Genomic DNA, 13,672 nt, shown 5'->3' with positions numbered 1-13,672 from the left:
CAGCCATCATTGTTGTTTGGCGGGTCCGGGCTGGGGATTCAAACCCGCCACCTTAGGTGTACGTGGCTGGTGCCTTAGCCTGTTGAGCTATAGGTGCCGAGCCAATTAACTTATTTTTTGAGACAGGGTCTCACTCAGTCGTCTTGGGGTTGAATGTCATGGCATCATAGCTCACAGCAACCTCAAATTCTTGGGCTCAAGTGATTCTTTTACCTCAGTTTTCTGAGTAGCTGGATCTACAGGTGCCCATCACAACACTCGCCTATTTTTTTTAGAGACGGGATCTTGCTCTGGCTCAGGCTGGTCTCTAACTCCTGAGCTCAGGCATTCCACCTACTTCCACCTCCCAGAATGTTAAAATTACGGGCATGAACTACTGTGTCTGGCCTAATTAATTAATTTATTTTGAGACAAAGTCTCACTCCATTCCCCAGGCTGGAGTGCCATGGTGTCAGCCTAACTCACAGCAACCTTAAACTCCTGGATTTAAGCAAGCCTCCTGCCCTAGCCTCCTTTATAGCTAGGACTACAGGTGCTTACCACAAAGCCTGGCTAATTTTTCGGGTTAAATTTTCTATTTTTAGTAGAGATGGGGTCTTGCTCTTGCTCAGGTTGGTCTCCAACTCCTGAACTCAAGGATCTTCTTGCCTCAGCTTCCCAGAGTGGGACTACATGTGTGAGCCACCATGCCTGGCCTATGTTGTCGATCTTTTTAAAGAACGAGGTTTTGGTTTTACTAACTTTCTTCATTGTTTTCATTTTTTTCAATTTCAGTGACATCTGCTCTAATTTTTAGTATATTTTTTGGCTTGTTTTAGGCTAAATTTTTCTTCTTTTTGTTGGTTTCCTACAGTAGAAACTTAGGTTATTGATCTTTTTTTCTTTTCTAACATATACATTCAGTGGTAAACATCCTTCCCTAAGCACTGTTTTTGTTGCATCCCACAAATTTTGGTAGATTGTATTTTTACTTTTTTTTCCTTTTTATTTGCAGTATTTGGCTGGGGCTGAGTGGAGCCCCAGCACATGGGGCCAGGGTGCTATTCCTTTGAGCCACAGGCGCTGCCTGGTAGATTATAATTTTAATTCATTCAAAGTATTTAAAAGCTAACCTTGAGACTTTTTTGATCCATATGCTGGTTAGAAATATATTGTTTAATCTCCAGTGTTTTGAGTTTTTCAAGCCGTCTTCTGTTACTGATTTCTAGTTTAATTCCATTGTAGTTTGAGACCATACTTTGCACAGTATCTGTTCTTACAGATTTGTTAAGGTATGTTTTATGGGCAGAACCTAGTTTATCCTGGTGACTGTTCTATGAGAGCTCGAGAAGAGTGTGTTTGGTTGCTGTTGGATGGACTATTCTGTAAATGAGGATTAGATGAGGTTGGGTGACAGTGCTGTTCAGGTCACCTGTATACCCACTGATACTGTTTGCTGGCTGTGTCAGTTAATGAAGAAAGGGTGTTGCTGATTGTGCTCTGGCTCCCTTGCAGCTCGTCAGTCTGGCCTCTTGTGCTCTGATGCTCTGTCGTAGGGGCGTAGTGGCCCAGAGACTGCTGGGTCTTCTTGGACTGCTGGCCTCTTCTTCATCAGGCCAGGCTTAGACTGGATAGTTTTCTTTATTCTGGAATCTGCTTTGTCTGAAATTACTATGGCTACTCCACCTTCTTTCATTAATGTTTTCATGTTGCTTTTCTGTCCCTTTCCTTACAGTCTGTCTGTGTTTTTATATTTGAAGTGAGTTTTCTATAGGTAGAACATAATCGAGACTTTTTTCTGTTTTCCATTCTGACGATTGCTGTTGGTGTTCTTAGACCATTCGCATTCAAAGCGCTTATTGATGTAGTTGGATTAACATCTGTCATGTTTGTTTTCTGTTTTTTAACGTGTTCTTCATTTCTTATCCCCCCTTTCTGTGTTCTCTAGTTTTATTTGAGTATTTTATCTCCTCTTTTTAACATATCAGTTATGCTTCTTTAAAATTACTTTCAGTGGTTATTCTAGAGTCTGCAGTATACATTTTTAACTAGTCAAAGTCCACCTGTGAATAACCCTGTATTGCTTCACACATAGTGCAGATACCTCAGATTCAGAATATTTTTTTTTTTTTTTTGAGACAGAGTCATTCTGTTACCCTGGTTAGTGTGCAGTGGCATCAGCTACTCACAGCAACCTCAAACTCCTGGGCTCAAGCGATCTTTCTGCCTTGGCCTTCTGAATAGGGATGTCTGAGTTACTAAATGAGCCTGACAAAGAACTTTGCTTACAAATAATCTTAAATTATATTAGAACAAAAATATTATATGCTCAGAGTGACACATTTAGCAGGTATGTTTTTCTATTGCCTCTGCTGTTGAGGTTATTGACATGAGGCATGTCCGAGTGGTGGAAATGTTATGTAACGGTGTCCTAACAAATTTCATGCTCAGTGGTATTACATTGATAGTTTAAAAATGGCCACAGAGAAGTATTTAAACCATGAAAATTGGCAAACGTTACAAATAGTCCCACCCTACTCCATGTACTCCAAACCCCAAGCCAGTCAATTAATATTTACCAGCATATCACTGACCATGATTACTGTTTTAAATACTTGTCTGGTTTTGCTACAAGACTGTGAGTTCCTTGAGGTTTGGAACTTACATCCCTAGTATCCGGCACGGTGCTTGTAGTATAGTTGACAGACAAATATTTTTATTCGTTTAGTCCTTGATTCAAATCCTGCCTATTTGGGTGACCTCGGTTATTTTAACCTGTGTTTATTGGTAAGATGGGAATAATAATGCCAGCCTTTCATGATTGTTGTGAGGATTTATGAAAAGACCTGGGCATAGTAGGTGCAAAAAAGCAGTTGATTGTTATTTTTATAACCTAAGAAGTAGACATAAATGCTATTAGGGCCCAGACAAATACTGTGTGTAGAGCTTTGTATAAGTTGTGATCACAAACTGGGTGTGAGTCAGGAATGTGGCACTGTTATTTGTGTGTGTACATACTCTCCTTCCTGTACAGAATAATGGGATAAATTAAAAGGAATATGATATGTAAGAGGCAGGAAGTAACCCCTCTGTTATATTTGGCTTTGCTCAGACTCTCATGACGGTATCCTGTCCAGTTTACATTGCTCATTTTAAAGAGGATGTCAACAAGCTCTATGTAGTATGTCTTGGGAAGAATCAACTATGATTAAAGGGGCAAAAAAATAGGCCCTTTGAGGAAAGCTTAAGGAACTGAGTTTGTTTACTCTAGAAAAGAGATGGTAACGGAGTTACTTAACAATCTTCCAGTATATGAAAGGTGATTATAAGAAGGATACTGTCAAGTTGTTCTGCAAATGTGCAGAGGACTAAAAGAGGAAATCGACATTTCATTTAAAGAAAATTGTGCTATCAAGTGATGTCATAGAATCTCCATTTTTGAAAATATTTAAAAAGAGTAGCAGCAGATTGTTATTTACTGAAAAGTTTCAATATTTGACCTCATGAAAGTGAGAGCTGGGATTGTCGGCCTTGCCGCCTCTCTACTTTGGTAACGTGATGTTCTTTCATTTACTGTAACTTACTACTCATATTACGGGTCTCTACTGAGAAATCACTTAGAATTTTGATGAAATTGCATTTTATCCTAATTGCTTGATTTATCTTGAATGAAAGCATTCAGTGTTATGTATCTGCTAGTATCTAATTTAAATTGGCATCAATACATACGCAAAACACTCCACATTTGTAATTTTATTATCTTATTTGACATATCTGAAGCATTACTCAATCTTTTGTTTTAAGTAGCGCCTTACAAGTATTCTATAATTCTTTTGTGACAGGGGGTCCTTTTGGTATATGATATTACAAATCATCAAAGCTTTGAGAATTTGGAAGATTGGTATACTGTGGTGAAGAAAGTGAGTGAGGAGTCGGAAACTCAGCCACTGATTGCCTTAGTTGGAAATAAAAGTAAGTTGCTCCTGCTTACTTATGGATAGTAAAATTTATTTGCTATTGCAGACTGAATGTCTATGTCAGTCACTGATTCACAGGTTGGAACCTCAGTCCCTAATGTGATGGCCTTTGTGGGGTAGGTAGGGCATGAGAGCCCTCATGAATGGAAGACAAACAGGAGAGAGATAACTCCTCTCTCTGCCTTGCCCCTGAGCCAGAAGAGTGCTCTCCTTTGATGCTGAGACTGCCGGCACCTTGATCTTGAATTTCCCAGTCTTCAGAACTGTGAGAAACAATGTTTGTTTTCCAAACCACTAGTCTATGGGCATTTTGTTATAGCAGCTTGAACTGAGAACTTACTAACACATTTGCCTATCCTGTAGTTTTTATGTCTGAAAAAAGAAAAAGATTTTTTAATTTGGAAATAGAAAATTCCTAAAGGTGTATACAGTCTTTTCAATTACTCTTTTGATGCTTGATCTATCATAACTACTCTGCTGCTTTGGCCAGTTCTTATAAAGGTAAATTCAGTGCTGAAAGTGTGTTTGGCTTCCTGTGGTCTGAGTAAGCAGCATGGGCTATTATGGACAGGGACACAGCCACAAATTCCATGATATTGTGCTGCAGTTTGAGTTCTGCCCCAGAGGTTTAAAGAGATAGATTTCATTAAATGGCCCTCTATTTTAGGGAAGGAAGTGGTGTCTACATGGAATTTCATAAAAATTGTTCCTTGCTCCTATCTCTTATAAACTTTTTCTGAAATTTTGGGGTTTGTTCTAAAATATAGATAATTCTTTTTGAAAAAGAGTGTATTATGTTCAGGAGAGGGGCATTTCCTGGTAAAAATTATAGATAAGTAATTGTTAAGATCCGTCTCTTAAGCTATGGTATATAGCATATAAAAATCATAAAATAAACCCAGTACATGGTTGTAATTTGGTTCATAGTTCTGCAGTGCTGTAACTTGGAAAGGAGACAGTAACTGTTTTCAAATACAGTCCCTTGCCACGTAACAGTGGGGATACATGGTTAGGGGTTCTGCTGCTGTGCTGACATCATAGCGTGTGCTAACACAGACCTAGGTGGGGTAGCCCATGACACTGCAGCCCGGTGTTCCTAGGCTGCAACCTGGACAGTGTGTTGCTGAACACTATAGGCATTTGTACCACAGTGGCATGTATGTGTCTGAACCTAGAAAAGGCACAGTAAAAATACAGTATGAAAGCTCTGTTATAATTTTATGGGATCATATCATGCGTGCCTGTGCATTGTGGTGGAAACATCATTATGTGGTGTGTCACTGCATAGAGAGTATTCTGACGTGGCCTGATCGTCTATAACTTAGCTGAGGTCCAAAAAACAGAAAATGAATTCAAATTATACCAGGAAAATTTATATACAAAATTATTTTCTGATGATAATTACCGTTAAGTAAGTACCTACTTATACTACCATGGGAATTATCTTCTCCAAAGGTCTTTAAAAATATAGTTCTTCTTTTTTCTGTTACAAACAGTGCTTCCTAATAGACCAAGCCTGGATTTCTGTGTTATGTGTTTTCACACACTAAGATGAGCATTTAATAAATCCAATCCTTAATTTAAAACCATTATAAAACAGGCGGAAATGTTGTTTCTTTGAGGAGATAAAAATTCAGACATCATGTTCTCTAGAAAATAGTGCTATAATAGCACAGAATGGCATGGCTTGGGTAGAAATTCTGATTTGCTTTTTATAAAGCTTTAGTTATGTTTTGCTCATCTCTTTTATAAATAATTCTTTTTAATTGAGTGTATTAGATGAGTTTCAATTCATTGAAAATCCTTCTTTGGCTTGGCACCCGTAGCTCAGTGAGGAGGGTGCCGGCCATGTACACCAAAGCTGGCGGGTTCCAGCCCAGCCCTGGCCTGCTAAACAACAATGATAACTGCAACAAAAAGTAGCCGGGCATTGTGGTGGGCACCTGTAGTCCCAGCTACTCAGGAGGCTGAGGCAAGAGAATCACTTAAGCCTCGTTTGAGATTGCTGTGAGCTGTAATGCCATGGCACTCTACCAAGGGCAACATAGGGAGACTTTGTCTCAAAAAAAAAAAAAGAAAGAAAAGAAAATCCTTCCAGTTATGATGACTGTAAGTTCTGTATCTGGGGGCACATGTCCTTTCAGGAGGTGGTCCTTGGTTGGGGGCTGTGTGAAACTGTGCTCAGATCAGGGCTGAGTGTGTGCTGTGCTGTGGGTTTCTTAGCACTGTAGGGGGCTGCCCAGAAGAGGGGGAAGGCTTGGGATTTATCTTCAGTTCATTCAGTGGTTATATTTTAACCACTATTTGGAACAAAGGTATAGTGGTGTATAATTATGTACATCTTGCCATCCTGTGAGACATCCACTATTGTCACCATCAAGGATAGGGGTCAGGCTGATGGGCTGTTGGGCTGGGCTAGGGTTGCCGGACTTCACTTTTAAAAACAACTCAGGGCAGCACCTGTGGCTCAGTCGGTAAGGCGCTGGCCCCATATACCGAAGGTGGCAGGTTTGAACCTGGCTTCGGCCAAACTGCAACAAAATATAGCCCTTGGGCAGCACCTGTGGCTCAAAGGAGTAGGGCGCTGGCCCCATATGCTGGAGGTAGTGGGTTCAAACCCAGCCCCGGCCAAAAAAAAAATAAAATAGCCGGGTGTTGTGGCGGGCGCCTGTAGTCCCAGACACTTAGGAGGCTGAGACAATAGAATCACCTAAGCCCAGGAGTTGGAAGTTGCTGTGAGCTGTCTTATGCCATGGGACTCTACTGAGGGTGATAAAGTGAGACTCTGTCTCTACAAAACCCCCCCCAAAAACCTATTCATATAAGTTGTCTGAATTTATGCATGAAATTAATACAACATGTGTTTGGAATTTAATAGCCTGAAGTCAAGAGCTTTTTTACTTTTGACTTAGCTGTAACCTCTTTCTTGTATGTATTTGTAATACCCCCTTTCAGAGTGAGATCATGTGACAGAGCGAGCAGTCACACAGAATGGTATGTGTAAAACCAAGAGATTATAGGTGAATATTTTCCTGGATATTATTACTGCATAATCTGTCACTGGCCCAATTTCATGTTATCACGTAATCAGAGATCCTTCTGTAGTTAAGCCTATTAGGGCTTTAACTCTGAGTCTCCTGACTATTTTATGATTTCTGTTTTCAAATTGATACTATATGAGTATAGCATAGTAGTATGTCTCATTTTCTTTTAGACTGATATAATTATATTAAAAAGCAATAAAATTAACAAACACTGCTTTATGCTGTTGTAAGGAATAGCTGAGCCTGGCGGTTTATAAGAAAAGAAGTTTATTTGCTCATAGTTCTGCAGACAGTAGAAGAGTTGTGGTGCCAGCATTTGCTTCTGGTGAGGACTCTAGGGAACTTGCAGTCAGAGCAGAAGGCAAAGCGGTATGTCACATAGCAAGAGACGCGTGGGAGGGAGGAGAGGCCAGTCTCTTCCAAACAACCAACCCCTGGGTGAACTAATAGCATGAGAACTCACTTACATTACCTTGCGGAGGGCACCAAACTCCAAATTGGAGATCAGATTTCAACATGGGATTTGGATGGGACAGAAAGCCAAACTATTTCAGTGTATTACACTAATCGTTGAGAATTTGTTCATAGATTGAGTCAAAGAGAATCCTAAGGAACGATTAGGAGCTGCCAACCTAGGTCTTAACTTTATTCTTTTTCTCAGGTGTTTTTAAGTCCTCTAAAAATCTGACTGCCTTTCTTTTTCTCTGGTTGTTGAGATTAATCAATACAGTTATAGATGTTGGCAAATAAGTCTGACTAAAAATACCTAAAAGGACCAAGGCAATGAACAGATGGCGAGAGTGTTGAAGGGAGAGTGCTGGAGCATAGTGGGGTGGAGAGGCTGCATGGAGGCAGCTGGGCTCTGCAGCCTCGTCTCCTCTAGATCAGACTGGTTCAGAGAAAGGATGAAAGATGAGCAGAAGAACCCCCAGAGCAGTTAGGCAAGAAGCAGGACTAATGGGCCTCCAAGGTGGAAAGGAGCATGTCAGCTGTTCCTGTGTGCAGATGACATGCTCAGCTACAAAAAAAAAAAAAAAAAAAAAAAGAGAATACCTAGGAATAAATGTAACCAAGGAAGTAAAAGACCTCTATAAGAAAGTCTGCAAAACACCCTTGAAAGAAATTTAGGAGGATATGAACAAATAGATATACCTTGTTCATGAATTAGAAGAATTAGTATTGTTAAAATGATCTTACAACCCAAAGCATTCTGTGGGTTGAATTAATCCCTAACAGTATACCAACAACATTCTTCATAGAAATATAAAAAATCTTAAGATTTGTGTGGCACAATAAAATAGTCCGCATACGGTCCATGTAGTCCTGCAAGCAGAATAAAGCCGGAGACATCACACTACCAGACCTCAAAGTATGGTAGAACCTCCATAGTTGACTATTTCCTTAAGTTGACCTAATTTTCATATAGACATATGCATTTATCAGTACAGTAGGCCCTTATGTTGATCTCTGTATGTGAACTAGTTTGTTACAGTGCATGGGGTGGTCAGCTTACAGAGGTTCTACTGTACAGTACGAAGTAGCATTAACCAAAACTGCATGGTACTGGTGTAAACCATGGGCACATGACAGCAGAGCAAATAGAGACCTCAGAAGTAAATCCATTCACCTACAGCCAACTGGTTTTTGACAGAGGTGTCAAGAACGCTCATTGGTAAAAGGACAGTCTCTAATAAATCATGCTGCAAAAACTTGATATTCTTTTGTAGAAGAATTAAACTAGGCCCCTGTCTCTCCCCTATCCAAAAATCAACTCAAAATGGATCCAAAACCTAAATGTAAGACCTAGAACTATAAAACTAGTACAAGGGGACATAGAGTTTATGAAGAAGAAAGACCTCAATGCTTTAGGACATTAGCCTGGGAAAGTATTTTATGAATAAGAAAGACTTGAAGAATACAAGCATCAAAAGCAAACAGTAAACAAATGGGATTAAATCAAACTATAAAGATTCTGCACTGCAAAGGAAGCAATCAATAGAATGAAAAGGCAACCTACAGAAGAGGAGAAAATATTTGCAAATCATTCATTTAGCGGAGGATTAATATCCAGAAATACAAGGAACCCAAACATCTCAACAGCAAAAAGTCAATCCGATTATTACATGGGCAAATGATCTGAACAGATGTTTCTCAAAAGAAGACCTACAAAAGCTCCACAAACACAGTAAGAGTGCTCCCCATCACTCTCAGACAGATCAAGGCCTCAGCGAGAGTGAGGTACTTGTCATCCCACCCAGTTTAGGATCATCAGAAAGAAAAGTGTAACAAATGCTAGGAGGACGTGGGCAGTCGTGGACTCTGATGCACTCTTGCCAGGAATGTACAGCCACTGTACATTCTAAAAAACTGCAGATTGAAATACCACATGATCCAGAAATTCTACTGGCGAGCATTTAGCTAAAGGAAAGGAAATCAGTATATTGAAGAGGCAGAACTATTTATAATAGCTAAGATGTGGAATCTACCTAACTGTCCAATAACTGGTGAATGGATAAAGCCAATGTGGTCTGTGTACATAATGGAATAGTCCTGTCATTTGCAGCCACATGGATGGAACTGGCAGACATTTTGTGAACTGAAATAAGCCAGGAGCAGACAGTTAAATAACACATGCTCTCACTCATATGTGGAAGGTAGAAAAAATGATCTCACAGAAGTAAAAAGTGAAACAAAGGCTAGAAGAGGCTGGGAAGGTAGGGAGGAAGGGGGCGACGGGGAGATTTGTAAATGGTGCAGAATCACAGCTAAGCAGGAGGTCTGCATCCAGTGTTTTATCCCCCGAAGGGTGACTGTGGGTAACATGACATAGTTCAGACTGCTAAAGGAAGACATTGGATGTTACCAACAGTAAGAGATGGTAAGTGTTTGAGGTGACGGATATGGTTATTACATTGTATGTATCAGAACATCATGTGTACCCCGTTACCCCATTAATTTGTACAATTATTGTATTTCTGTTTAAAAATTAGAAAAAATAGAGTTATGTTCAAATCTTGAAAAGCTATACTTTTACTTTGGTGAGGTAAAAAATTTCTCGTAGTTAAATTCCAGAATGGGAGAGAGGCTAAGTCGTCTGTTTAATCTGTGTGTATTGCAGAGGTTTGGTGATCTCTGTGGCCCCATATGGAGTGAGGTATGTGAAAGGGCACAGATCAGCCACACGAGCCCTGAAAACAAGCGCAGAACTACTTCTGCGGGGCAGGGGGCCAAATCTGGGAGGCCCAATACCTGGTTTCCTGGCCGTGAAGATCTTGGTCCCCAACTTGGGGGCACTAGATCAGAGCCTGTACTATAGAGCCTCGGGGTTTTAGTTCCTGTCCACCGGAGGGCTGGTCATGGGTAGACCTGCCCTGGCCTAGCACACACCATCACTGCTCCCGTCAGCCACTCCAGTAGCTTCCTAAATGGCCTTCCTGCTTAGCTTTGTTCTCCTAAAATCCAGTTCCCAAATGGCAAATCGTATTATATGCCTCCTCTTCCTAAAGCCCTTTGGTAGCTTTTATTATGCATAAAACAAAATCCAAACTTCTTACCTGAGTTTGCTGAGGTCTGGGCTCTCACCACTCAGACCTCATCTTCTACACGTTTCCTTGCCCGCTGTAAGTGCAAAGGGCATTTGTCTTTTATTCTTCTCCTGAAACATCCCAAGTTGACTTGTTCTCACAGTTTCGTTTCTTTTGCTTGAAATGCTTTTGTTTCCTCACTAAAATCTAAGCTGTGTGAAAGCTAAGCTCTGTTAAAATAGTGCCCGAATGAATACTGAGTGAATGGATAAAAGCCTTTTCATGAAGACTGTTGAAATTAGAAGTGTTTATGACCCTAGATGTGTTATTCAGGGAAAATGATTCTCTTAATGAGGAAAAATACATATATAGATAGAGGGAATCCCTCAGATGGCCCTCAGTGCCCACTGTTCTGCTGAGCTCGCCCTGGTGAATCACGTCAGTGAGTTTCTTAGGAAACGCGTCACCCTTGTGTTATACTAGATCAGGCACAACATAAAATGGCATAGACTCGACGTCGCGATTTCAGGTTAAATAAATGTAAAAGCTTTGGGAATTTTGTTCCTTCTTCCTAACTTGTGACTTTTACATAACACTGGAAACCTACAATGTCTGAGTTTTATTGACAAGTTTTTTATTTTTGTGTTTAATTTTACACTCAATCTTAGTCAAAAGGTCCAGAAGTGATTTTTGTGTTTAATTTAAAAAATCATATTCTGCACTAAAGTAGTTTTAATTTTTCTTTCAGTGTTTCAGGGAAAGGTATAATTGAAATGAAAATTCAGGTTTTTTTAAAAAGATTAATTTTAAATTCTATCTGTATTTTGTAAACACACGGCATTTTAATTTGTCATTTTGTTATTTTCTATCTTTAATCTGTTATTCTTTTCTACCATCTGATCCATCAGCTAGTTTCTCTCCTGACCAGCTAACATTCTCAGTTGGATGGATTGTAAACAGAGTTAACAGGGTTGCATAGAAGCTGCCCTCTCCGTGATGTATTGCTTCTTAGTTAGTGGAGGGTGGTGGTTATCAGAAACTTGTACTGGAGGTAGGAATTATTACACTCCAGTATAGAGTGGATGGATGAGTGGTTTCTACTCTTAAAGATATTAACCAGATCCTTTCGCAAATAAAGACTAATAACTCAGATTTTTAAACAATCTTCATGACAGATGAGGGCATAGAGACGAGTGCATCAACACTAATTAACAATGTTGAGTGTATATTCTTCCTAACAGTGATCGATTGTTCCTGGAGTACTATCTCTGCCCAGGAAGTGATGTTTTACCTTGGGAGGTTTAAAGGTTACATTTTAATGTACCCTGTGAGTTGTATTCCCTGAACTCTGTGGAAATGTATTAGTAAAACAGGTAAACTTTAAGTTGAAAATTTTACTGATTCTCTCCATAAAAGTATCACAAGACTTTTTAAAAGACTGTTATTTTTTTCTCAGTATTAGAGAAATAACAAGAAATGGTTATACATCCAGTTTTAAAACCTTCATTGGAGTTTACATGGAAGCACTTGCCATACGGTGCCTCTTTGAGTCTTTAGCAATCCTTATTTTGTCTGTAGAGAAGAAGACTTGTGAAACTATTAAATAAATAACATTTTTATTATTTTGGAGAATTCATATCAACTTGTATAAAATCTGTCACCTCCAATATTATGCCAAAGTGAACAGGTTATTGTTACTAGTTGTTTTAAGAGAGCTTGTAATTTATAAAGGATAAACAACAACTCTTCTGAGGATTTGAAAAGTTCATTCTGTTTATACATTTTAAACTAAAACATTTTCTTTCATCCCTCATTTCTTTTACTACTTTGCTTTTTTTTTGTTCCAGATCATAGTAATCCCCAAGTATTGGATCCACGTGTCTTTTGAAGATGGACTGATATTTCTGTTTCTGTTTCTTCTTTTTCTTTTCTTTTCTTTTGTGTGTAATTTCTCCCTTGATCACTTACTTACTGGATGCTGAGAGCCTTTCCGTAGACTAGGTGAGAAAGTATTTTAATGTGCACCCTCACATGGTACTTCACACTTCTGCTGTACTGTTAGGACGTGTGAGCATTTCCGGTTTCATTATTGGAGTAGACTCTCCAAATCAAATGCATAAGCTTGCCCTTAGGGTGCTATCACTGCCAACTGTTGGGGAAGAGAATATCAAATGGACACTCTCTCATAATATTGATCAAAACCTGATTTTCAGCTGACCCTGTTGCAGTGCCGTTACTTTGGTTATTTTATTATTTCATATCTGCTTTCTTGGATAGCCTACCCCACACCATTTTTATGATACTATAATTTGTTTAGCCCAAGAAGTACTATGGTTTTTGTAGTTCTGTTTCAATCGTTCATTGATCCTAACGGTCCATTTAGATGTTTTCCATCCATCTTTGTCACAATAAAGAAGGGTTATTAAATGGTGGATTGCTTTAGGAAAGACAATCCATCTTACTTTCATTTCTTTTATGATGAATCTCTTATTTTAAATTTTAGAAGAAATTAATTATTAAATACTACATTAATATTAAATAAAAGAATATAGAATTATAAAAACAGATTTTTTTGTGAGAAGGGAATTCAGAAATTTTCATTAATACATACAGTTTAAGCCTCTTTAGTAATGTAGGTTAAATTACATTTGCAGTGAAGTCTGTGTAATTGAAAGGCACACTGGATCTCAGAACTCTTGAGATTTCTGGTGCTGTCATTTTATCTAGCTGTGCGAGCGTGGGGAGTTCACGTAACCACTTGGGGTCATCCCGTGTGTGAAATGAGGGGACTCTGCAGGGTGATACCCCAGCACCTGATGACTATAAAGGTCATTCGTTTAACTGTAAAGGTTGCTTAATTGAACATATGTATTGCCAGACAGTTTATAAAAGATTTTATTTTTTACTTCATTTGTATTTGAAACCTTTCCTTTTTATTTTTGTAGAGTTGTTTTCTATGGTACATGTATTATTCACTTGTTTGATTACTATGTAAAATCCTTATACGCAGTATATAGATAAGTATATATACATGATAATAAATATGTAGCTATCATCTAATAATAATGTCTTGATTTATTGAACTTTAGCTATTTGCCAGGCACACTGTAAAAAATGACCAACTTTGGGCTGTTTTTGGAAGCCCCAG

The 13,672-nt window shown here is 38.9% G+C and overlaps 1 protein-coding gene across 3 annotated transcripts in view; it reads left to right on the top strand.

Moving 5' to 3' along the window:
• RAB28 (RAB28, member RAS oncogene family) overlaps positions 1-13,672 on the top strand; it is a 59,171-nt gene that overhangs the window by 15,884 nt on the left and 29,615 nt on the right. For all 3 annotated transcript variants that reach the window (XM_012812873.2, XM_023508188.1, XM_023508189.1), the window contains exon 4: positions 3,822-3,951. In XM_012812873.2, coding sequence (XP_012668327.1) covers positions 3,822-3,951 — 130 coding nt within the window. The remainder of the gene's footprint in view (positions 1-3,821; positions 3,952-13,672) is intronic.

The sequence above is a fragment of the Otolemur garnettii genome, unplaced genomic scaffold (assembly GCF_000181295.1).
Source record: "Otolemur garnettii isolate 467f Iridium unplaced genomic scaffold, OtoGar3 scaffold00228, whole genome shotgun sequence".
In the NCBI taxonomy this organism is placed as follows: domain Eukaryota; kingdom Metazoa; phylum Chordata; class Mammalia; order Primates; family Galagidae; genus Otolemur; species Otolemur garnettii.
Note: the sequence above shows the minus strand (reverse complement) of the source record. Positions and strands in the feature narration are given on the sequence as shown.